This window comes from Vombatus ursinus, unplaced genomic scaffold (genome assembly GCF_900497805.2).
Source record: "Vombatus ursinus unplaced genomic scaffold, bare-nosed wombat genome assembly UNPS02014792.1, whole genome shotgun sequence".
NCBI lineage: Eukaryota > Metazoa > Chordata > Mammalia > Diprotodontia > Vombatidae > Vombatus > Vombatus ursinus.
Window position 1 is genome coordinate 1,728,219 of NW_020954570.1, and position 25,689 is coordinate 1,753,907.

The 25,689-nt window shown below is 36.6% G+C and overlaps 1 protein-coding gene across 6 annotated transcripts; it reads right to left on the reverse strand.

The window, feature by feature from the left end:
* NUDT12 (nudix hydrolase 12) lies at positions 1 to 25,190 on the reverse strand. 6 transcript variants are annotated; one of them, XM_027869224.1, is made up of 8 exons: positions 25,007 to 25,178; positions 21,792 to 21,939; positions 12,497 to 12,708; positions 10,646 to 11,223; positions 9,624 to 9,791; positions 7,527 to 7,640; positions 4,528 to 4,727; positions 1 to 2,169 (listed from the first exon to the last, which is right to left on the reverse strand). In XM_027869224.1, the coding sequence occupies exons 3-8, from the start codon at positions 12,700 to 12,702 to the stop codon at positions 2,059 to 2,061; spliced, it is 1,377 nt and encodes a 458-aa protein (XP_027725025.1). In that variant the 5' UTR covers positions 12,703 to 12,708; positions 21,792 to 21,939; positions 25,007 to 25,178; the 3' UTR covers positions 1 to 2,058. The 6 variants fall into 6 exon arrangements, with proteins under 6 accessions (XP_027725025.1, XP_027725027.1, XP_027725029.1 ...); XM_027869226.1 differs by having other exon boundaries at positions 25,094 to 25,176; XM_027869228.1 differs by lacking the exon at positions 21,792 to 21,939 and having other exon boundaries at positions 25,094 to 25,190.
* Between the last annotated feature and the right edge of the window lie 499 nt (positions 25,191 to 25,689).

Consider the following 25,689-nt stretch of genomic DNA (forward strand, 5'->3'; position numbering starts at 1 on the left):
TACATTTAAAACAATACATATATGGTACTTACACAGCCTCCTCCTTTTTAAATTGGCTACATTGCTCTTTTTTATATTTGGATTTTCACCCCTCAGAGGTGGACAACAGAAGAATAATTATAAAAATTACTCAGATATTTATTTTCCCTGAGAAAATATCCCCAAATTTGTAATTTTATAATTGTATCTTTAAAATAATTAACTTACGCTGTTTAACATTCTTAAGTAAACTTTACGGAAATCATAATTTCCAGCAAATACCTTTAGAATCTGCACATATTAAAAATATCAGTTAAAATATAAGTTTATTTTCAGAACTTACTATTTGGAAGGAAAATTTAATTCTATTCACTATAATTTATAGTAAAGGCAAATCATTTCCTATATGTTTATCTTTAATAGGCATTGAATGTACTGTGTAAGTTTTAATTTAGATTTAAACTTATGTTAAAATTTTATATCAATTATTAAAACAAACAATGCTAATAATTATTTTTTTTTCTGAAAAAGCTCTTATTTAGATTGTGTGCTATAAATAACTAAAATTTAGAAAATTGTATTTTGATTTTGGAGAGAAGGGAATTCCATTTTAATTTTTGGACATCTGTTCTTTGGGTGTTTAGTCTGTATATCTTCTCCATAATAGGCACCAAGTATAAAATATCATCAAGGTATTCTAGAAATTTCCATAGTCCTGGATTTAGTCCCAGCTTCATCATCAAGTTAAGTCACTTAATTTCTCTTGGTTTGGGATTAGTTATTTTCTAAAGTCTCTTTTCTAGATCTTGAAAGGGAAGTCACATCCTGTGATTTAAAATCTGCATTTTTCTAAATTGATTTATAAAACAATTTCAAAATGTATTTAGTGTTGTACTTTAAGATGAGGCATAACATCTAAATTTAAAAGTGTAAAAATGTATTCTATTACAATATTGCAGCATCAGAAGTCAACATGATATTTTAGAAAGAACGGTGAATCAGTCTAAGAACTTGGGATCAAATACTAGATAGCCACTCGCTATCTATGTGACATTGAGCATGTTACTTTCCTTCTTTAGATCTTAGTTTCTACATTTGTAAAATGAAGAGGTCTGATGAGATTACTATGTCTCTTCCAACTCTAAATTCTATGAAGTCTCCCAAATAGATATTAAAATATATTTATGTGTAAACACATCTTTAGAATGCTTTTAAATAGTTGAAATGTGTATTTTCATAAATATGCTTTTTATGATTTTTTCCAACTAATGGGAACATCTTATAACACTCACCCAAATACCTATGTACCTTTTTATTATACAGACCAATTTGTCAAGAACTTTATTTGAAATCATTTTCATATAAAGCATTTCCCTCCTAGGGACACCTGTGTCCCTCAGTTCACTTCAAGATTTGAATTATGTTCTACACAGTTATGCTTCTGAATAACCCTTCTTGAAAGATAACATGGCACTACGGGACCATTAGCAACACCGGTTATTCTTAGTCTATAAAAATGGTTAGACGAGACCAAACTAGTAAATATTAACAACAAATTTTACTATTAAAATGAATTTTCATGTGCATGAGTATGTGTGGGGCCAATCTGATGAATAATTAGGTGAAAATCTGATGACAATGCAAGGCATTTTACGGTAAAAAAAGATGAAAACGTAAAATAAACTATTTCCCACTGAAAATCATCTCCAGTATATTCTCATTTCTGAGATAAAGAAATGAAATGCATTTTAAATATATCTAAGACTAAAAAGAAATGTGAGAATAGCCAAGATTAGAATTTAGTTTTTGAATCCTTTATCTTTATTCTCATGACCTAAAAGTCACGTTTCTTTACTACAAGGAAAACATCTTTCACTAGAAAGAGGTAATTGTATGACTTACATAGAAATTAATTCTGTTTTCTGCTCCTAAGATGGATAACACTCAGATAAGATTCCCAAAAGCCACAATGAATCATGTGTTTTGACGCTTTGGAAGATCATCAAATCTTTCTAATTGACTTAAGATTAATCAATAATCAGAAGCAAAATAATGTGCTGCAAAGCCAGGTTCCCGAATTTAAAGGTTAGAATTCATTCCAATCCAGTGTTTGATTAGCTGGTGTGCAATAGCTCTGCTTGGTGGCACAAAGAACAACTGTTGGTTTCCTTTTGTGAGAACATCCATAACCTAAAACAAATATACAAAAATACATTGTGTTTGAATTTCAACAAGATCAGACTTAAATAATACCTCTCACTTTTTACTATATCACTATATATTACTATATAAGATTTTTAGATAAGATATAGTAGTGATATATTTACTATATCACTACTATATGACTATGTAAGAGCTTTTAATAATTAAATAATTTCATCAACTTTGGATGAAATATGATGACTATATTATAGTAACAGCAATATTTAATTGCTCCATTAGGCTAGTGACTCAGTTTTTCCCAAGCCTAGAAGCAGGCATCTATTATAAAATGAACCCCTGGAAAAGCAAATATACTAAGAAAGATATCTGGACAATATTTTCTAAGGGAGGATTCAAAACCATGTCATTTTAGGGTCAGGTGGAAAAAAAGAACTGGAGATGTTCAGCTGTAGGAATGGGACATAGATAGCAACTTTGATGGATTTTCCATGCAAGAGGGATTAGATTTACCTGAAGTGGCTCCAGAGATAAGAACTGGGATGAATGTGCAAAAGTTTGAGGGCAATAATTTTGGCTCAGTATAAAAAGAACATCCTAACTTTTTCTTTTTTGGTCAAAGGGATTCATGGTCAGGTGTAAATTGGATTAGATGGTCTCTGAGGTCCTGCCAACTCTTATCTTATATGACTTACTATTTAGGTTTCTGAGAATGGAACGGATTACTTTATGAAGTTGTGAGCTCCTCAATCCTAGACGCTGTGGGATATATAGATTTAGAACTAGAAAGGATCTGGGAAGTAATTTGGTACAATTCCTTTACTTTACAGGTGAGGAAACTAAAGTATAGACAGGAGAAGGGGTAAAGAACAGAAATGGAATTTGACTACAAATACAAAGTGGGAACACTTTTGAAATCTGTGGAGGAAATAAAGCAGGGAAGGAACGAATAATATATAAGACGAAAGGATCGGGCTGGGTGTAATAAAAATTAGAACAAAAGGTAGAATTTGCTGAAATTAAATTAACAAGAATAAATGTAAAGAAGTGCATATATGTTCAAAAAATAAACTGTATAAGTATAGGATTAAGAAGCTAAAGCCATATAACGGTTCCTATGAAAGAGACCTGGGGTTTTTAGTGACTTGCCAACTCAAAACGTGTGCTGGCCAAAATTCTTCCTCAATCTTGGGTTGTGTTCAGTAACAGAATTCTAAGATCCAGAATAAGGGATCAAGATCATCAAGTCACTTTTGGAGTACTGTATTCAATTTTTAGTGCCATCTTTTGAAGGGATATTGACAAGTAGAAACAATCCAATTCAGAAAACAGAAAAACTGTCTCTGTAATTAGAGACTTAGTCACAAGAGTAAGCATAAAGGTGATAAAGAACTGAATGAAGGAGAGAGAGAGGAATTTTATAGTAGCTTATAAAGGGTATCTGCTATTTGTAATTCTACAAATTGAGGGGCAAATACTTGTTGAGGATACCATGAAAAGGATTCATGACTGGGCAGAAGGCAAGATTAAATGACTTCTCAGGATCCTTTCTATTATGAAGTTCTGTGATTCTATATTTTATTTCAAACCTGAGCAGAAATTAATGAAGCAGAACCCCTTTTATAAACTTTTGGGAAATTATAGCTCACTTCTTTGTAGGGTGAGATATTTTAAATCACAAAAGCTGTTTCCACATTAATTTATTTAGGCAAATCTAAAATGAGTTTCAGACAGCCAGAGAAAATGATTCAGTGTTTAATAGATTAGTTTTTTTTTTAATAAAGTTTTTGCCTAAATGCTTATGGTGCAAAGGTAAACAGAGTAGTTCATTTCCTATTATTTTAACTATTAGGAATAGAACTTTCAAAAGTTTTCTTGAGTGTTCCTTCATAATGTGGTCCCCTTTTTTAAACTAGGTTTCAATATATCAGAAATTCTGAAATGCCTCTTTTTTTTTTTTTAAAGGCAAAGGCAACTTAAGTTGTTCTACCGGCAACTTGAATTGTTAAGCCATGAGATAAACACAAGTCTATGTAGGAAAATGTCATTTCTCCTTTAATTCTCATTTGAAAAATATTTATCCTGCATTTTCAAGTCTATTAAATATACACTTAAGGAGGACCAAGGAAGTGGCACTTATTTATAAAATAAGACAATCACTGTCCTCAAAAAGATGCTGCTTACTGAGAACTTCAAACAATGAGTTGGTAGTGGACATATTTCTACTACCATGTGTAATTTACAATTACAATGTTATCAGTGAACCATGTGAATTAATACAAACACTGAATTAACTTGCTGGAAAAAATAAAAGCCTACCTACTTCATTCAAAAACTGATACAATCAGAGAACAATCAAGAGGAGAGAGAAATTAAATTGAACTTTACCTGTTCTTTAGTGAACCAGCGAGCATCATCTATCTCATTCTTGTCAACTTTAATTTCTGTAGACATAGCAACAGCCAAGCAACCAATCATTAAGGAAGAGGGCATTGGCCACGGCTGACAAGAGATGTACTGAACGCTGCCAACTTTGATTCCACTTTCCTCTTCTACTTCTCTTCGAACAGCATCTTCTATTGTCTCCCCTAATCAAATGGTGCAAAGAACAAGTGGCTGAGGAAAATGCCTTCAGCAAGAATTGTATTTTGTCTTCTGAATTACTCAGAAGACAGGAAATCACTTTGAATGTTATCTACAGTAGCCTACAATAAAAAGTCAGGAAAAAGAAGTCTAAAACTAGATTGGCATTCAAGAAAAGAACTTTTGTCAACCTATCCACAAGGCATTAAAATGGTAAAATGGAAAGTTCCTTTCCCAATGATAAAGATAGTAGTCTCATAGATAATCACTATATATGTGTGTATGCATGGTGCATATCTATGTATGTATATGTATATACATATACTTACCAACCTACCTACATATATATGTGAATGGATGTGTGTGCGTTATCTCAATGACTGGAAATGCCATATTCTTTATCTAATTTAATTATAAATTTTTTATCATTTGCAAAAACTATTGCTAGTGAAAATCATTATTTTTACATCATTTTAGCTATCATGATAGGGAAGAGAAAAGGAGATCTTCCCCTTCCTCCTATTAAAAATATGGGTGCCAGTGAGAGTTATTAAAGGATGTTTTACAAAGGAAGGCTAGAGACAGGAGGGGTACTGCTATCTTTTCCAAGTCTGCATGGATACTGGGCAGTTCCTAAATGGCTTTCCCACTTTCCCCCTTTGTACAGGAAAAAGACCCATCTCTGAAATGTGCTAGGGATGCTCCCTTTCTTTTGCTAGGGGTCGGGGAGGATGAGGGGAGCTTCCAAGGTAGTTACAGGTGGGAAATTTAGATTTCACTTTATACATCTACTTCTAGATTTAGGGTTTGGGATCTTTGCACACTACACAATTTGAGGGGAAGGAAGTACACAGGATTTGAATGTCTATCTACTTAAGATTTGCTAACGAGGAGGATGTGAAAGATCTTATCTGTGACCTTGGGGTATATGGGATATTTTGAACCCAGGGTCAAGTTATTACTGGCGAGAGAAAGGGAGACCTCAGGTAGTTTTTAAGGATAAAAACAAAATATAGTGAGAAGCAATTAAAACTAAATAGGTTTACAAGGCAGCAACCAATTAGTGTAGTATAAATATTCCTAGATTCTTAAGAATTAAGTTTTGCATCACCTAGAAGGTAACTGAAAAAGTACATGGTGGGCATGAATGGGCTATAATATATCACTAATGAAGAATTACAAAGGAGAAGTAGCATAAAGTATTACCAGCAGATGGATGAATAGTTAGAAATGGAGTCGGGCCCATCATGTTTGGAGTAAAAGTAACCAGTGGACAGCCTATATGCTCCAATGATATCTAATCAATGTCAAGAGATCTAGAAGGTCTTCAAGAAGTTGAGTAGACCTCCAGTGGAAGATGTATGGGAAGGAATGGCTAAGAGTTGCATAAGATGAGAAGGAATGGATGGGTTGTAATGAGAGTGTTAATGAGAGTGTTAACTAAAAATTCTAGAATATTGGGAGAAATTAGACAGGGAAAGAAAAGGGCTTACCTAAGTGTGGGGAAGCCTAATATCCCACCTTGCCTATTGCATGCTGTTTATCCCAGGTGTTCATTACTAAAGAGAAATGTGCCCCCGGTTGGGTACTAGGACAAAGGGTGTCTTGTATGACAGAGAATTTGGCCCATGATTACAGGGCAAAGCTAATGACTCCTGATCCTTGACACTTCTCCTCTAACTTTGGGAAAAGGAAAAGAACAGGAAGACAGCAGACAGGGGAAAAGTAGGTCCCAGAAAAGGAATGAACAACTGGACATCAGAAGTAGTTTGTGGTCAGATTTAGTAGTTGGAGTAGTCATACAGTTTTGCAGTATAGCTGATAGACTGGTAGACCTCGGTGGAGAGGGGAGAATACCTACCCAAGAATAGCTCTGGTTGTGATCCACACTATAGGAGAGAGTACCCAAATCAATGAGATTATAAAGTACTGATATAAGATTTTTAGGGTTTGAACTTCCCGTCATACTTGCTAGAAGCTACATTATAGAATATAAAGCAATTCATTTTAGGCAAATCTAACATGAAAAAAATGTTTATAGAAAAGATAAATCAGGAAATAGTATTTTGTTTTGACCAAAAAAAAAGCAACAATAAGATTTTTTTAAGTAGCATGGTCTCCTATAAAAATAATTCAATTTTACCCAAACTTTTTAGGAATGTGTCTACTACGTATAACAGGGTACACCAGTACAAGTGTTACAAGATCTAATTGCATGCATTTCATCAGAGTGAGCTGTAACAGAAAATTCTATATATAGCACCAAGAGTACTATGGGAAAGAGAGACCTTTAAGAAAACCTTAAGAGTTCCCTGGCGTATTGTAACATTTGACATAAATAATTTCAATCTTACAAAACAATGATATTAGGAATGAATTCAGAAATTACCTAAATCCCTTAATTGTATGTGCTTCTAGGTAACCAAATTTGTTCTCTTCAGATCAAAACCCTTTCTACTAGGCTGGAGTATATCTGAGTACCTCTAAATATAATTAAATTAATGCCTGAAGAAGATGATTATGATTATGAAAGTATTTTTGAAACCTGGTTATTATGGTAGCCTTTTCTTTCAACACATATCTATTAGATGCATATTAGATGCATATATAGACATGAATTTGCAAATAGGAATTACTAAGAAGATAAATGAAAAGATTTTACCAAAATATGGAAGGTATAAATTTTAAAATATATTAATATAAAAATATTTCAAGTATCCTAGCTTGTGATAACTAGAGCTTAAAAAACTCACTTAACAGTTTAAATACTTGTTAAAAAAAATCCTTTTTTCTAGAAGTCTTACCAGGTTCAATGAATCCAGCAAGGCATGTAAACATTCCAGGAGGGAATCTTTTCTGCCTGCCTAAAAGGCACTTGTTCCCATCAGGATGAAGAACTTGCATGATTACTACTGGATCTAGAATAAATAAATGAGAGCTGAGGAAGATGTTTTCACAACTTAAAAAATGCCTCTGCATAGTAGGATAATTACAAGAATAGTAACTGACATTTACGTAGCGCTTTGAAATCTGTAAAAAGTTTCACACATATTATCTCATTGGAGTCTTACCACATTACTGAGGTATTATAGTCTCTATTTTACAGATGACGAAATTGAAGCTCTGAGTTTAAGAGACTTGTCCATGGTTACTCAATTGGTAAGTATCAGAGGTGGGATTTGAACCCAAGTCTTCAAGACTCCAAGTCCATCACTCTACCCACTATTTCAAGTTGTCTCGATAGTTACTAGAAACTAGAAGTTACCAGAAACAAAATGTTTCTAGCATATATGATGTAAGAGTTTGGCAGACAGCTCTCTAGGGTTTTACATCACCTAGAAGGTAACTGAAGTAAAAATATTCTTTAAAATCTAACATGACATAACATTAAGTTTACCTCAGACATTTAAGAAATTTAATAAGCACTAAAACAAACAAACAAACAAAAAAACAACTCATCTATCCTAGGACTCAACTTCAGCAAACTCCACAGCTAACAACCAGCAAGTAAGAAAATAAAAGGTTTTTTAGGAGTCAAAATAAATAATTTGAAAGAAATCCCTAAAGCTTGTTCATTTACTCATGCACATTTACTCAAGTTTTCATGCAGAATAGTTGTTTTTAAATATTTATATTTCTTTTTTTCCACCTTATTTACATTCTAACAAGCTTTGGGCTGCTTTGTAAATCAAAAGCAGATCTGAAGTAGCATATTAGGAAGTGGAAAAAGAATTGTTAGCAAGTGGTACACTGCTGGCAGCAAGAAGTAACTGGCAGTTAGACAACAAAAGAAGCAGAAATATTATAGGTGATGGATAGAGATAGACACTAGACTTGTGATTTCCCAAGTACTACCATATGAAGAGGTACTACTGTTGCAGGTTGGTACTTACACAAAACTTATAGTCTTAAAGAGTTGTCTAGAATACTAACAAGTTAAGTGACTTGCCTAGGGTCACTGAGATAGCATATGGCTGAAAGAGTACTTAAAACCAGGTCTTCCTGATTCCAAGGCTACAGCTTTCTATTTATCACACTATACTGCTTCAGATATAAGAATTCAAAAAGTACAGCAATCTCGGGTCATTTGGTGTACAAGCAACACATACTTCAACAGACCCAGATGACATCATCCTATTTTGGCACAATAACTGGTGGTTCATAATGATTATCTTGAATTAATAAGAAAAAGTTAAACTATGTTCAGTATCCTCCGTTTAATTTGGCAGAGAAGTATATAACTTTTTAGAAAGGTCTTTAATTCATGGTTAAAATAAAGATTTGGCACTTAAATTTCCCATCTTTCCCTTCTTAACTAAGGGTGCCATCAGAAATTACCTAACTCAATAAAAGATACTACATACTACTGGTAAAACTTCTTACATTCTATGTATATGATAAAAGATACCACATAAAGATAAAGTAGTGGGACTCTGAAGTATGCCGGTCTTGGCTTTTTGCCACTAACTAGCTTGTATGACCTTAATCAAGTCACCTAAACATTTATTTCTGTGGTTTCAAGGTCCTTCAATTGCTTTTGATCTATAAATGGAGAGATAAAGAGATGCACTCTGAAGTTTGTTCTTGTTCTAACATTCTATGATACAATAAACTTGCCTAACTGGATGATTTATTCTTATAATGATACTAGCTAGCCAAAGTGTTTTTAATCTTATTTCTAATAATAAATTCTGTTTTACATCATCTATATTTTCCAATATATCTCTTCCCCTACCCCATTCAAGCTTTGTAACAAAAATTAGAAAGGGAAAAAGAAGCATTATAGCAACACCAATCAATATATCAATTATGTCTAACAGTATCTGCAATATCACATACATAATCCCCCATACTTCTGCAAAGGAAATATTCAAAATTTTAATGTAAGAAGAAAGGCTTACCAACTCTTGGGTAGGATGTATTGTGAACTCCTTGAAGGCTGGGACAATCTTCTTTTAAACATACCCTTTTATAGCCACATTCTTCAATTTTAGTTGCACTTCCACATGTTGGACAAAACTTATATCGGCTATGCCAGGCAAGAACAGATCTTGCTTGAGCTACTACCCCTTAAAGACATAATATAAGTACTCATAGGGGAAATTATAAAGCATTTCTAAAGGACAAAAACGTACCTATGACTAATACAAAGATAATATGTAGGAGCAGCTAGGTGGCACAGTGGATAGAGCTCCAGCCTTGGAGTCAGGAGGACCTGAGCTCAAATCTGGCCTCAGACACTTGACACTTACTAGCTGTGTGACCATGGGCAAGTCACTTAACCCCAACTGCCTCACCTTTCCCAAAAAAAGATAATATGTCTTTTTGGGTCTGCATTTTCTCATCTAATATAAGTTAATTTCTTTCTCAAATAAAGGTAAGGAAAGAAAATTAGACCTTATCTTCATTCTGACCCAACAAACTGAACCTTCTTATAGCCCTAGTGTTAAGCAAATGGTACTCATAGTTTCACAGGCTAACCGTATTACACAAGGTTTTTACTTTGTATGATTTTTACATTTCAGGAAACAGTTTTGACCAAAACAACTTTATCTGTATAGTAATGAGCTGAATTTGATATAGGTTCTACTATATAAGCAGTTTCCAAATTACAAATATTCAACTTTTGTATAACCTTTGTAAACAAACAATCCTGGTGAGCAACATGGACACAGAAGCCACCTGAAATTAACCACATAAACCTTTTTTAGGGCTCTTCAAGACAGGAATAACTAAAGATTTTTTCAGTTAGTTCATATATCTAGGAAACCTTCAATAAAGATTTTCTTATGTTACTGCCAGGCACAAATGGTGCAGGGCTTACATGAGATCCTCTTCTAGGAGCTGCAGAGTAACCTAACCCTGTTTTCTTCTAATAACCAGACCAATCACCCCAAATGATGAGGTAAAATTTGTATCTTACCAGCTTCTTTTTCTTTCAACTGTAGGAGAGCCGGCATTGGAGGATGAAGGAAGTAACAGTCTTCATATCTTTGTTTAAACTCTCTAGCAGTGATGGTATCTATAGCAAGGGCAAACCAAGCAACCAACCCATCCTCTTCCTCCTTGTTTGGGTCTTCCCCAATCATCTTGTTAATCAATTCTTTTTTAATTCCAAGTTCTACCCCAAGAAAAACTAAGATAACATTATCATTGGTTAAATAATCTTGTATATCTATATAGTTCAAGCGACAAAGCTTCACTTCTGGCTGTTGGCCAGTCAATGTAACCAATGGACTTAAATCTGAGAAAAGGATATAGACTGTGTCTGGATGCTTTTGTTTAATTGATAGCCATGTCAAATTTGTTCTTTTCTCGCTCTTCCTGTCTAGGAGCGTCGTGCTAAAATAATTTTCATATTTCTCCATTTTATCGAGCGGGAAAAATGGTTTCTGTACACTCATAGCATTAGAGAGTAAGGTAGCTACATGCTTATAGCCCCAGAACTTAGCAATATCCAGTGCAGTCTGGTTTGATCTATTGACAACGGACCTGTCACAGCTATAGAAAGGAAAAAAGAATTGGGAGGGAAAATAGTAAGTATAATATTTTTATCCACTCACATAACAATAAGTTTTCAGCATCCATCTTATCCTTCTGTATTTATTTAATAATTAGAGACTAGTTGCTATACTGGGGAAATTTTTAAAAAGCATTAACATAGGAATAAAACTTTAAAATATCATACATGTATAATTTCCCAGAGAATTGCTTAAGTACTAAGTACATAAAACACAAGTATTCTTTTGTACTTTGCTCCAGAATTCCATAAAGATTTATGTGAGTGTGTTTTAATTTGTTGTTTGCTACATTACCTCCAGGTCCTATATAAACTCTACATCCTGGACTTTTGCACCTTTGCATAAGCTATCCTGCATGTGTAGAATGCATTCCTTCCTTATCTGTGCTTCTTAGAATCTACAGTTCCCTTCAAAGCTAAGTTCCAGTATCATGGCCTACATGAGGAATTCCCTGATCCTCATGGTTGTTAGTTTTTCTACTCTTGAAATGAACTTGTATTTATATTTATTATACTTAACTGTATACATGTTATCTCCTAAGACAAAAGCTTCTTGAGGGTAGGGACTCTGATTTTTATCTTTCTATCTCTAGTCACCAGCAAAATATCTGTCATATATCAGGCACTTACTAAGTATGCTGATTGACTGATTAAAGATTATTCCAAAGAAAGCACCTCAGAAAATCTGGAAAATCTTGGCATATATTCCAGAACATTTTCCTATGTTTTGTTCTACCCTAGGTATTAAATATTAAAAACTAAAAGGATGTGAAAAGTATTCCTCCGTTACACTGGAATGCAGCTAGGCACAGTGCATAAAGTGCTGTGATCCAATCTGGCCTCAGACAGTTGCTAGCTGTGTGACTCTGGGAAAGTCACTTAACCCTGTCTGCCTCAGTTTCCTCATCTGCAAAATGGGGATAATAATAGTAACTCCCTCCCAGGGTTGTTGTGAGACTCGAGTGAGAAAATAATTGTAAAATGCTAAGTCACTTTATACATTGTAGGTACTATATAAATGTAAGCTGTTATTATTTTTATCACTATGTTCTGAATACCTTTTTCTTTCTGAACAATTATACTAAAACATTTTTTTGGTTTTATTTTTCAGTAATATAGCAGCAAATGTTAAAAGTATTATGGGAAAACTGTTTTTATATGAATGTATTGATAGGATATTTTAAACAATTTTTAACAAGAAAAAAATATGGCTGCAATCTATTTTAATGCAAAACTATTTGCTACTATGCTTACCCCTTTTCCAGTAGAAACTGAACAATATGTGGATGCCCGTTTCTTGCAGCATACATTAGGGCAGTCCAACCATTTTCAGAAGTTTCATTTATAAGAAATGGATATTGACTGAGCAATACTGGTAACTTGCTGATGTTTCCTTCAGCAGCTAAAGAGTGAAATTGGGAAACCAATTCTTGTCTGAGATTTCTTTTAAAAGTAGCCATTCTCTCCTTTAAAATAAACAAAATAAGCATATTAAATGATGAGCTGATTATTGTTCCCTATGCATCAATTAGTAGTATAAAAATAATTAACATTCAAATGTTTTAAGAGAGGGAATTCAGTTTAATCATTGAAGTATTCATTTAGTACTTACCACTACGTAGAATTATGTGAGATATATGGTTCTTATCATTAATAAGACTGAAATTTGGCAGTCTAACATTTACTACAGCCTTTTTGTGGTGTACATTTTTTGCATTTAAATTGCTCACATGATTATGAATCATAAGAACATTTCTTTTCCTTCTTCTTAGAGGTAGCTGGTGGCACATAGTACATAGAGTGCTGGGCCTAGTGTCAACAGGCAATCACAACATCAAGAGACTTATGTGAAAACCAAGTTTATTACAAGAGAAATGAACATGCATGTGGAACCCAAAGAGTTCACAGTCCTTATAGAAGTTTGCATATTTATGACAGTACAACAAAAGGAGGAGGAGAAAACAGAAAAGGGCATGGCACAAAAGGGGAAAGGTGTAGTAACTCCTCCTGAAGCAGAGGAACAAGGTGATGGCATTCTTTTCCCTTGGGAACTGTGAGGCTATGAAGATAGGAGGGTCCTCTTTTTTTTTTTTAATTATTTTTAGGCAATTGGGGTTAAGTGACTTGCCCAGGGTCACACAGCTAGTAAAGTGTCAAGTGTTTGGTCTGAGGCCGGATTTGAACTCAGGTCCTCCCGACTTCAGGGCCAGTCCTCTAGCTGCTCCCTACGTCCTCTTTTTTGCAAAGGACCCCACAAGCATTTTTCCCAGCCTGGCACAGACTGGCTGGTGTTAGTTTTACCTCTCAAAGACACAAAGGGAATTCAGCTTGGGGTGCAAACAACAGGAGAGGGGTGTGGCTTCATCCTTGACACATTCAGGGCCTCCTGCATGCTCAAGGTCCAATGTTTCCAGAAAATATGGCAACTCAAAAACACAAGTTCAGGTGTCAACAGCCCTTAGCACTAGTTAGGAAGACTTGAATTCAAATCCAGATTCAGATACTTTTACTAGCTGTGTGACCCTGGGCAAGTCCCTTAATTTCTGTTTGCCTCAGTTTCCACAACTTTAAATTGGAGAGAATAATAGCATCTACCTTGCAGGGTAGTTGTGAGGATCAAATGAGATAATATTTGTTTCAAAATAAAAAGCAGTAAGCACAGTATCTGGCACAAAATAGGTGCCATAAAATGCTTATTCCCTTTGTTTTCCCCCTTCCTTTTCAGTCCAAATATTTAATTCCTTGGTGAGCAGAAGCCTAGCTCCAATTACAAATGAATCCCTAGAAAGTAACATCAAGGCATAGTAAGTCCCAGTTTTGCTTCTTAGTAGTCATGCGACCTTGGGTGAGTTAAGATTTAATATTCTCCTCTGTAAATTAAGGAGGCTGTTGGACTAGAAGATTTCTAAGTTCCTTTTCAGATCTAATATTGTTATGAAAGCTACCTCATAGGAATACAATTCACAACTCATCTAATTAAGACCCTTTTTAAAAATGTACATATCAAAGAAAGAGGATAAGCTATGAAGTTAGAAGAGATCTGGGCTTGAATCCTGGCTTTCACACAAACTGTATGAACTGTACTGGAACCTAGACTCATTGATCCTCAGTTTCTTCATTTGTAGGTTGAAAATAAATACTTGCACGATCTACCTCAAAAATTGTTTCGAAGGAAAGTGTCTTGTAAACCTTAAAAAAGGACACTATATATGTGAGTTGTTACAATAAAAGTCTTACTTTGACACCTCCTTGTGGCATGGTATTAACCCTGTGTTCTCAAAGGTTTTGGCATGGAATTCAGGCTATTAAGCAGCTCCTACCAAGGTAGAAAGATTTTGATTATGGGTCTGATGACAGACTTTTCTGTTCTCCGAGGACTAATCTTGTCAGTTCAGAGAGGGTCAGCTGGCTACAGGGTGAGTAATTATTTTGCCACCTCAGTTCTCTTAAGATCAAGTAAGTTGTAGAAGAGTTATAATTGATAATATTTGAGACAGAAGTAGTTACTGTTAATTTTCCAGCTATGTGGGAAGAATATGAAGTCAGAGAACCTGGGTTCTACTTTCAACTCTGCTATTATATGTGGTTTGAGGAAACTCTACTTAGCCTCTCTAGGCCTCAGTTTTTTCAACTATAAAACAGGAAACGGGGCCCAAATGATTGTTAAGGTTCTTCCTAGCATTTCTTAAGTATATTCAGACCACGGTTAAGAAATATTTGTGGAGGGGTGGAGCCAAGATGGCGGAGGGAAAGCAGTGACTGTCATGAGCTCTCTCCCAAAGCCCTCCAAATACCTATAAAAAATGGCTCTAAACAAATTCTAAAGCAGCAGAACCCACAAAAAGACAGAGTGAAACAAACTTCCAGCCAAAGACAGCCTGGATGGTTGATCGAAAAGGTATATCGCACCAGTCTGGGAGAGGAGCGCAATGTGGTGTGGGTGTGCAGGCCGCTGCGACCCTGGAGCAGGCCTCAGAGGACTGAATCACGGGCAGCTGTAGCAGTTACCAGACTTCTCAACCCAGGAATGCCAAAGACAACATGGAAGGTCAGTGGGAAAAGTCTGTGACTGCGGTGAGAGGAGTTAGGTCTCAGCCACAAGTCCCGAGCGCGGCCTGGGGCGTGGCTGTTTCCTGAGCTTCAGGCCCACAGACTGAGGGGGAATCAAGTGGCTGATCAGAGGGCGATTACAAGGATCTCTTTGCCAGTGCTGAGGCAGGAATCTTTTGCTTTACCAGTGCTTGGATCCGGGTCACAGTTCTGAGGGGCAGTCCTGGGGCAAGAAGGAGCGCTAGTGTGGTGGAGCTTGTTGTGGTGGTGGAGAGAAAACACCTCGCCCCTTATCCTACCACCTTGGAAGAACTGAAAATTTACAGGTCCCTAGAAGTACCTCTGAAAACAGCTGTACAAACCCCCAAAGTTTGGGACAGTGCTCTCTTCACATTGGAAGCTGACTTTTACCTTAACAAAGAGTTTAAAACTCAAGTAATTGGCCGGGAATCATGAATAAGCAGTGCAAAAAGAGTCAGACTATATTATCTTACTTTGGTGACAAAGAAGATCAAAACATACAACCAGAAGAAGAAAACAAAGTCAAAGCTTCTACATCCAAAGCCTCCAAGAAAAATATGAATCAGTCCCAGGCCTTGGAAGAGCTCAAAAGGGATTTTGAGAAGCAAGTAAGAGGAGGAAAAACTGAGAGTGATGCAAGAAAATCATGAAAAACAAGTCAACAGCTTGCTAAAGGAGACCCAAAAAAATACTGAAGAAAATAACACCTTAAAAAATAGCCTAACCCAAATGGCAAAAGAGGTCCAAAAAGCCAATGAGGAGAGGAATGCCCTAAAAAGCAAAATTGGCCAAATGGAAAACGAAGTCCAAAAGCTTACTGAAGAAAATACTTCCTTAAAAATTAGAATAGAGCAATTGGAAGCTAGTGACTTTATGAGAAATCAAGATACTGTAAAACAAATCCAAAAGAATGAAAAATTAGAAAACAATGTGAAATATCTCATTGGATAAACAACTGACCTGGAAAATAGATCCAGGAGACAGAATTTAAAAAGTATTGGACTCTCTGAAAGCCATGACCAAAAAAAGAGCCTAGACATCATCTTTCAAGAAATTATCCAGGAAAACTGTCCTGATATTTTAGAACCAGAGGGCAAAATAGAAACTGAAAGACTCCACCAATCTCCTCCTGAAAGAGATCCCCAAAGGAAAACTCCTAGGAATATTGTAGCCAAATTCCAGAGTTCCCAGGTCAAGGAGAAAATATTACAAGCAGCCAGAAACAATTCAAGTATTGTGGAAACACAATCAGGATAACACAAGATTTAGCTGCTTCTACATTAAGGAACCGCAGGGCACAGAATATATATTCTGGAGAGCAAAGGAGATAGGATTACAACCAAGAATCACCTACCCAGCAAAACTGAGTATAATCCTGCAGGGGAAAAAATGGTCATTCAGGGAAATAGAGGACTTTCAAGCATTCTTGATGAAAAGACCAGAGTTGAATAGAAAATTTGATTTTCAAATACAAGACTAGAGTGGAACATGAAGAGGTTAACAGGAAAGAGAAAATCACAAGAGACTTGTTAAGGTTGAACTGTTTACATTCCTGCATGGAAAGATGATATTTGTAGCTCAAGAATTATAAGTGTATATATATATATATATATATATAGATAGATAGATAGATAGATAGATAGAGGGCACAGGGTGAGTGGAAGATGAAGGGGTCATATCTGGAGAATAAAATTAAGGGGTGAGAGAGGAATATACTAGGAGGAGAAAGGGAGAGGTAGAATGGGGTAAATTATCTTACCAAAAAAAAAACAAAACAGAAAAGAAAAGAAAAGGCTCTTACAGTGGAGGGGAAAAGGGAGAAGGTGAGAGGGAATGAGAGAATCTTATTCTCATAGGATTTGACTTAAGGAGGGAATAACATACACACTCAATTGGGTGTGGAAATCTGTCTTACCCTACAGGAAAATGGGGGGAAAGGGGACAAGAGAGTAGGGGAATGATAGAGAGGAGGGCAGATTGGGAAAGGCAGTAATCAGAAGCAAATACTTCTGAAGAGGGACAGGGTCAAAAGAAAGAATAGAATAAATGGGTGGGCAGGATAGGATTAAGGGGAATAGAGTTAGTTTTTCACAGCATGTCTACTATGGAAGTGTTTTGCATAACTGCACATATATAACCTATATTTAGTTGCTTGCCTTATCAATGAGAGTGGGTGGGGAGGGAGGAAGGGAGAAAATTTTGAACCCAAAGTTTTAAAAACACATGTTTAAAAAAAATATTTTCACATGCAACCGGGAAATAAGAAATACAGGAAATGGGGTACCTAAATCCATCCTGCCCTACAGGAAAATTGAAGGGGAAGGGGATAAGAGAAGGGGGGGGCAAAGATAGAAGGGAAGGCAGACTAGGGGAAGGGGTATTTAGAATGCATGCCATCTTGGGGTGGGGGAGGGGCGAGATGGGGTAAACATTTGGAACTCAAAATCTTGTGGAAGTAAATGTTGAAAACGAAAAAAGAAATAAAAAATTACCATTAAAAAAAAAAGAAATATTTGAGAATAAACATGACGTTCTGGGTTAGTCCTGAACTCAGGCCAGTCACTAGATAGCTTAAGTTTGAAATTTGAACAAAATGAGACTAGGAGGTCCTTCAACAGTTAACAAAAAGAGATTTACTTCGCCATAGCTGGAAAAGGATAGCAACAAGAACGGACACTGCAGACATCTCAAGTTGATTCAGCTGAATGAAATTCCTTTGCCCAAGCTGTTCACCATTTCCCACAAGCCCAGTCAGAGTGCCCTAGAAGCTCCTCCTGGTTGCTTTGTACTCAGGCCATGAAGTGATACCAGCAGTCTGAGCCTTCAGTTCTCTGAGCCAAATGAGAGGAAAGCCTAAATATCTTTTTAAGAAAAAAGATTTTTTTATGGAGGGGAAGGGCTAGGGTATCAAGGGAAATAATTTTTTAAAAAGGTAGGTCTACATGGCAAATAGTATTTTCATACCTCAAACTATAGTATAAAGCAGAAATCATGAAGATCATTTAGTACTGTTTTAAAAACAGAAAAGTGGATCAATGGAATAGACTGGACAAAAGAAAATCAGAAATAACAGAACTCAATAACTCAGTGTTCAATAAATACAAAAACATAAATTATTTAAGACAACTACTTAATTGCTGAAAACTGAAAAGCAGTCTGGCAAAAATTAGGCTTAGACCAACATCATATTCTATTCCACAATAAATTCAAAATGAATATGCAGCCTGATTATTAACAATCATACTATAAAAAAAAAATCAGAAGAGAAGCAAATCATATACATACCTTTTACAGCTCTGAATAGGGGTAAATTCTTAACCAAACAAGAGATAGAGGCAATTACAAGAGATAAAATGAATAATTTTGATGACATGAAATCAAAAAGCTTTTGTACACACAAAAGGAATGCATATAGAATAAGAAGCGAAGCAGTTGAGTAGGGGAAAAAAAAAACAATAAAAAACCCCTGTCAAATATCTCTTACAAGGGTTTGGTATTCAACTACCAGTAATGTGTAAACTAAAAGTCATTTCTCAACAGACAAGTGGTCAAAGGGTTTCAATAAACAATTCTCAAAAAGAACTGCAAAGGTATTAACAATCAAATGAAATAATGTTCTGAATCACTAATAAGAACAAAAATGCAAATCAAAATAACTTTGAGGTTTCATCACACAACTAGAAAATTGGCAAAGATGATAAGATGGGAGTAGTCAGTGTTGAAGGAGGTATGGAAAGATAGGTAGCCTAATGCATTGTTAGTAAAGTTAGTACAACCATTCTGGAAAGGAATTTGGAATCATGCAAATGAAGTGAATAAAATGTCCCTATTTATTGACTCTAAAATTCCACTGCTAGGCATATTCTCCACTGACAAAAAGCAAGGCTCCATATACACTTTTGGGGGCAGCAATGTGCAAGAAACAAAGTAGCTGCTCCATTGATTGTGGAATGAATAAACTGTGGCACATGAATGTAAGGGAATTTGTGCTATAAAGAACAATTGATAGGATGCATTCAGAGAAACATAGATCAGTTGAATAACTGATGCAAAATGATACAGACAGAGCCAGAAAAACAATATATACAACAACTACAACAAAACAGAAACAATCACAAAACAACTGAAGATGAGTGTGACAAAATTATAAAGAATAAACTGGGCCACATACAAATTATGAGAAGACACTTCTTCAACTCCTTTATAGAGGTTGTGAGAGGTACAAGAGACAATTGATATAGTGATAACAACATTATGGAGAAAAGTAACTTTGAAACTTTTGAAAATCTCATCAATGCCAAGATAAACCATGAGTCTAAAAGAATGAAGCCATTCACCTCCTGACAGAGAGGAAATGAACATAAAATGCAGAAAGAGACATAGTTTTGGGTGTGGCTAATGTGGCTAATTGTTTTGCTGGACTATTTAGAGATATATTGAGAGACTTCTGTAGTACACTGCATATAATGCATTTTTTTTCCCAGTGTTTTGCTGTTTCCTTTCTATCTTTCTTCTTCAATTCTTATAAGGGATGGTTCTCTAGGAAAAGAAGAAAGGATATGGGGGAAATCTAAGCAATGCAAAAATATATCAATAAAAATCTATTTAAAAAGAAACAAAACAAAAAAGAAGTGTGGGGCAGCTACTGTCTGACATGTTCTATTGGGATAGATTATAGCTTTGAAGGAAAAAAAAACTTCTAAAGGTTCACTCTTTTGCTAACGAGAAATTCTCTGTTACATCATGCTTTACAGTTTCGTAAACATTTCAAAATAGAAAGATTCCAAATTTTGGTGCTTGTAAACCATTACATTTTTAAAATACAAAGTTTCCTTTTTAATCAAAAATAAAACTGTTTCCAATCTCTAATTTATGTAAAAGAGGATTTGATTTTTTATCCTTTGGATATTTTAAAATTAATTTATTGATATATTTTATTCTTACACTTCTTTCATTTCCCAATATATTTCTCCCTTCCTCCACCCATAAGGCTCTTGTAACAAAAAATTAAAATAGAGGGGGATAAAAGACCAGAGAGGAAGATATAGTGTCACTTTTCTTCTTTGGAATTATAATACAGTATTCGGTACTGAGTTGTTGGTAGTGGTCTTTCTTTTTATAGCCTTTATGGCTTCTTAATGAAGTTTTAAATTGCTCTTTGAACCTCTCTTTCCTCATCTGCAAATACAGGATAATAACATTAACTGGTTGTTCTAAGGTATATAATAACATACAACACTGACTTATAAAGCACTATATAAATTCAGAGAGGCAGTACAGTATAGTAGATTGAGAACAAGCCTTAGAGTTTGGAAAAACTGGATTCAAGTTCCATCTCTAATATATCCAGGCTGTGACTCTAGTATATTATCTTATCTCTCAGTATTCCCAGGTTAACACTCAAAGGTTCTAAATTGTGGAAATTACTAATGTGCATTGGGTGAAGAAACTTCCTCACTGGGAGGTCTCTAACAACAAAGAAATTACAAGTCCAGACTAAGATGAATAAATGCATGAATGTGGGTATGTGCATGTACCTGCGTGTACATATAAACATAAGGTACTTATAATGCAAAATATATAATGTGATGGCTGGATAGAATTTAAGAGGATCACAGCTTTAGAACTGAAACGGACCTTATGGTTAATCTAATTCAACTTCTTAATTTTTCAGATAAGTAACTGAGACCCAAAGAGGTTCAGTGATTTGTCCATGATATTGTAGGGCTGGTTACATATAATGTGACTTAATGTTTGACTTATAGTCTCTCTAACTCTTTATTATGTCTATAAGGTTATTATTTTGCTTTACACAATTTTGTAACTATGAGTTCTATCCTTCCTCACTTTGAGTTATGTAAATGAATCAATATCGATTATTCCGGAAAATATACTGAGTGCGTGCACACACACAGATTAAGTGACCAACATTATATGTCAAGCAGGAGGACTTGAACCCTGATATAACTGAACCCATAGAAACTGATAAGATCACCAAGACAGTAAAGAGAAAAGGACCCAGAGTAGAGGCTAGGGGGACATCCATGGCCAGGGAATGCAGGGAATGATGATCCTGAGGAGCAGCCAGACAAGCTAGAAGAGAGAGAGGTGGGGCATAAAAACCCAGGGAGGAGATTATATAGGAGGAAGTCATGGTCAGCAATGACAAAGGCTGCAGATAAGTCAAAGAGAATAATGAAAACAAGGCTAATGGATGCAGCAAATGAATCACTTGTAACCCTGCAGAGAAGTTAGTTGAGGAGTGGGAAGCGAGAAGACAGCTCACGTAGTAGGCTTTTCCCCGTCTATGTTCAGCAGTGAAAGGATAGCTTGAAGGTATGGAAGGATCAAACGAAGGTTTGGGGGGAAAACATAGAAGAATCTCTGATTTTGTCAGCATAAGTTACTCTTATGGGAACTCCCTCCACCAAAGCAAAGCCAACTACTTATAACTTTGGAGATGAGCCTTGGTAGTTACCTAAGACACAGAGTTTTCCAGAGTCACACACCCATTATCAGAGAAGTTCTGAACCCAACACTCCATTCACTATTTCATACTGTCTCAATTTCAGGTCTCTTTGGGTTAAATAGGGCCTTTTTTTCCCCCAAAGGAACCATTTACAAACCTAAAAAAAATATATAAATATATAAATGTTAGTTATATTACTATCAGCAGTATTATTTTTGTATCAGTATTTCTATGTGGAAACGTGTTCCTATTTCTAAACTGATAAAATTTGGAGTAATGATCTATTTATAACAGGGACTGTCTGTTTTTAGGCAGTTACTTTTAACTGGATAATTGTTACATATGAACGATATGGTGATGGTAGACAGATAATCAGAAAACTTGATGTCACTAGAGATCAAGAATGCTTTGTGTCTCAACTACCTAAAGTTTGTCAGGCTGCAGTTTTGTGCTATTAGAGCACTTTGGTTATAATATATAAAATAATACTGAAAAAAAAGTAAGGCAGCAAAATTATATAGCTTACTCCTGCAAAACTACTCAATCTTTCTGCTTCTGTAAAACTTTTTTTTACCTACTTTTATAGCTATTACCCTAATTGATTCTCTCATTACTGATTTCTCAGTTTTGGCCATCTTCTCTCAAACTGCCTGAATAATTTTCAAGAAAACTAACGAATGAAGTATTTAAGAGCTTACCATGTATAAAGCAACGTGATGTTTTTATAATATCTTGAAAATCTACTGTGGCTTCCCATTGTCTTTTTTTTTTTTTTTGGCTAGGCAATGGGGTTAAGTGACTTGTCCAGGGTCACACAGCTAGTAAGTGTTATGTGTCTGAGGCCGCATTTGAACTCAGGTCCTTCTGAATCCAGCGCCAATGCTCTCGCCGATGCTCTATCTGCTGCGCCACCTAGCTGCCCCCCCCATTGTCTTTAATATAAAATATAATCTCTAACTTTTTTGATTGAAGGGTATCCATTGAATCATATTATCTTACCTCTCTAATTTCATGTTTTTATTTCTGCCAAGCAAACCAATGTTTTTTACTATAGTTTGCACAAAATGTTTTAATGCTTGTCTTTGCACAAGTTATTATCTCAATATTCTCTCCAAGCAAATCAGAATCAGGCTGTCTAAAAGTGGAACAGGCTTGGAACATAATATATTTCTCCTAATTGAAAGTGTCCAAAGAAAGGTTAGAGATCACTTGACAGGAATGTTGTCAAAGGGATTCTTTTTCAGGTATGGGACATACAAGATAGATGGCCACTGAAGGTCCCTTTAATTCTGAAATTCTATCAAGTATGTGATTCTAGTTTTCTAACTCTTGAAGGTCAGAATTCATTTTGTCCAAGTACCTGATGGACTACCCTATCTTAACCTTGTTCACTCCTTTATATCAATAACATTTAATATCTAAATGATACTTTAAGCTTTATAAAGTGCACTCCTCACAACAATTCTGGAGAGACACTGAAAGTATTATTATTACTGTTGTACAAATGAGGAAACTAGCTTGGATAGGTCAAGTGGCTTGTCCAGCTAGTAACCATCAAAGCAGTAATTTGAACTTGAATAAATCATGACTCAAAGTCCTGAATCCTTTTGACAATAACATACTGCCTCTCCAGAAATAATAATAAAAATACATTATACTTTTAAGGTTTATGCATTGTGTATGTTATCTCACTTGAACTTCACAATCTTCAACAATCTTGTTAAGTAAGAAACTGTCTATTTACAGATTAAGAAACTGAGGCTCAGAGAAGTTAAATATATCTGGCTATCATTCAAGGGGAGTCAATATTTGAAGTAGGATTCAAAACCTGTCTCCTCTCCTGACTCAATGCAATATGGTCTTGTACTACATACCACAGTTTTCCACTTCAACATTTATGTATCCACTTACATTTCTGATATGTCATTTTGTAAATGTCCTCTCATTTTTATGCTTGTAAGGTATATGTGGATTTCTCAAACAGATGTTAAACTCTTTAGATGGCAGGGATCCTAGCTTTTATTTCTCACTTATTCCCTACAGGAGAAAGTACATCCCTAACACCACAGGTAATCAATAAAGGTTTGCTAAGAAACTACCTCCAACTGGTTACATATTAAGCAGTTCTGGCGAAATACTATTCTGTTGGGTAATAACTGAGATTCTTTAGGATTTGAAATCCAAAACCTGGCTTTCCAAGTTTTTTAAGTTTTGGAAAAGAAAAATGAGATGTGGGAGAGAATGAAAAGAAAATGCTATTTTTAATCTAACTATACATCTTTTCTGTTCACTTCTGGCTCCCTACCAGGTATAAAGAAAATCTGACGCAAAAAAAGTAAATTAAGGGATAGTTTCTACTTTATGAAATGATTCGTTGTTTCACCATAATATCAACTGGCAAAGGCTTTTCCCCCTGACGCTTTATAAGTTGTCCCCCCTCCCCCCTCAATCATAATAAAACTTTTCAAAAGGAAGGTATCTACAAGGAGGCTAGAGATACCGTGTGGCTCCTGGCACCCCTTCTTCCCTACAATTTCCACCTGCCCAGTAAAACCCCCGCCGGGTTCTTCCTCAGGACAAGCGTACCCGTCCCTAAATGAAGCTGCAGAACGGGGGGTGGGGGGGTGGCGTGTGTGCTGCAGAGGATGCCTAACAACCGAAGCCTTTCACACCGTGCCCCGGGAGGCCCAGGACAGTCTTCCTCGACTTTCTCTGCCCCCGAGCCCTGAGCACGGCGCCTGGCACACAGTAGGCGCTCACAGCGGAGGCTTGCTGACTGACGGCGCCACTTTATCCGGAGGGGTCGTTTTCTTGCATGATTTCCTTTTTTTTTTTTTTCTCGGTGTCGTCTGAAATCAAGAGGGGGGTTTAGTGGACTTGAGGGGAGCCTTGGCCGAGGAACCCCCGCCCCCGCGGGCCAGGTAGCCCTTTCCCTCCAGGGTAGGCACCAATGGGGTCTGATTCACCCCAGGCCTCAGAATCCCTCCTCTGCTTGGGCCCTCACAAGGACCCAGGAGCCCCTCGGTCCCTAGGGGTTCAGGGTACTTCTCCTGCCCCCCGAGTGCTTATCTTTGAACACCTGGAGGACGGCAGGGCCTTGGGCGGCGGCCGTTCAGCCCACACCGCACCGGTCTGCCGTGACCGCCCCAGGCTGAGCCCTCCCTCCGGCTTCGGTGGGCGCCTCAGGCCCCGCGCATGCGCAGCCGCCCCGCCAGGCCACCCACCGTGACTCAGCGCGGAGCCGGGGCCGGCCGCAGAGTTCGCTAGAGAGGGGGCGCCGACTGGCAGCGACGAGGGGAAGCCTACCCTACCCAGAGGCGACCAGAACGGCTGCGGCCGAAACGTGGCCCAAGGCCGGGGAAGAGTCTCTTTTCCACTTTTCCTGGTCTCGGAGGAAGCCCCGGGCTACTTCCGATCTCAGCGCGGACAGTCTGCGCACAGCCTTATGGGAGTTGTAGTTTGTAAGGCGACAGGTCGCGCCGAGGGCAGAGAGCTCTTCCAGGCGCACCTGGGCAGGACTTGTCACCAGCATTAACTAGATACTTTGGAGGAAGTGTTTGTTTGTCAGCTCGGTGGCCCAGTGGACAGAGTCCTGCACTTGGAGTCAGGAAGACTCCAACCTCAGACATTGACTGGCTGTGTGCCAAAGGCAAGTCACTTAACCTCTCTGAGAGAAGTGCGGAGTTCGCTCCAGTGCACCTCAAACCAGCTCTTCTAATATTTCAGTGTTAATACTTAAATTTACATGTTGAGAAGTGGGCAAACTCCACAAATCCGGGTGTGATTTGTTTTGTTGATTGTCTAGATTTGAGAAGACAGAGAAAATGTTGATGCGGATTTAACTTAAGAGCATGTTCTACAAACTTTTTTTTCCTGTCAGGTTTGTCATGAGGAGCTAATGAAATAA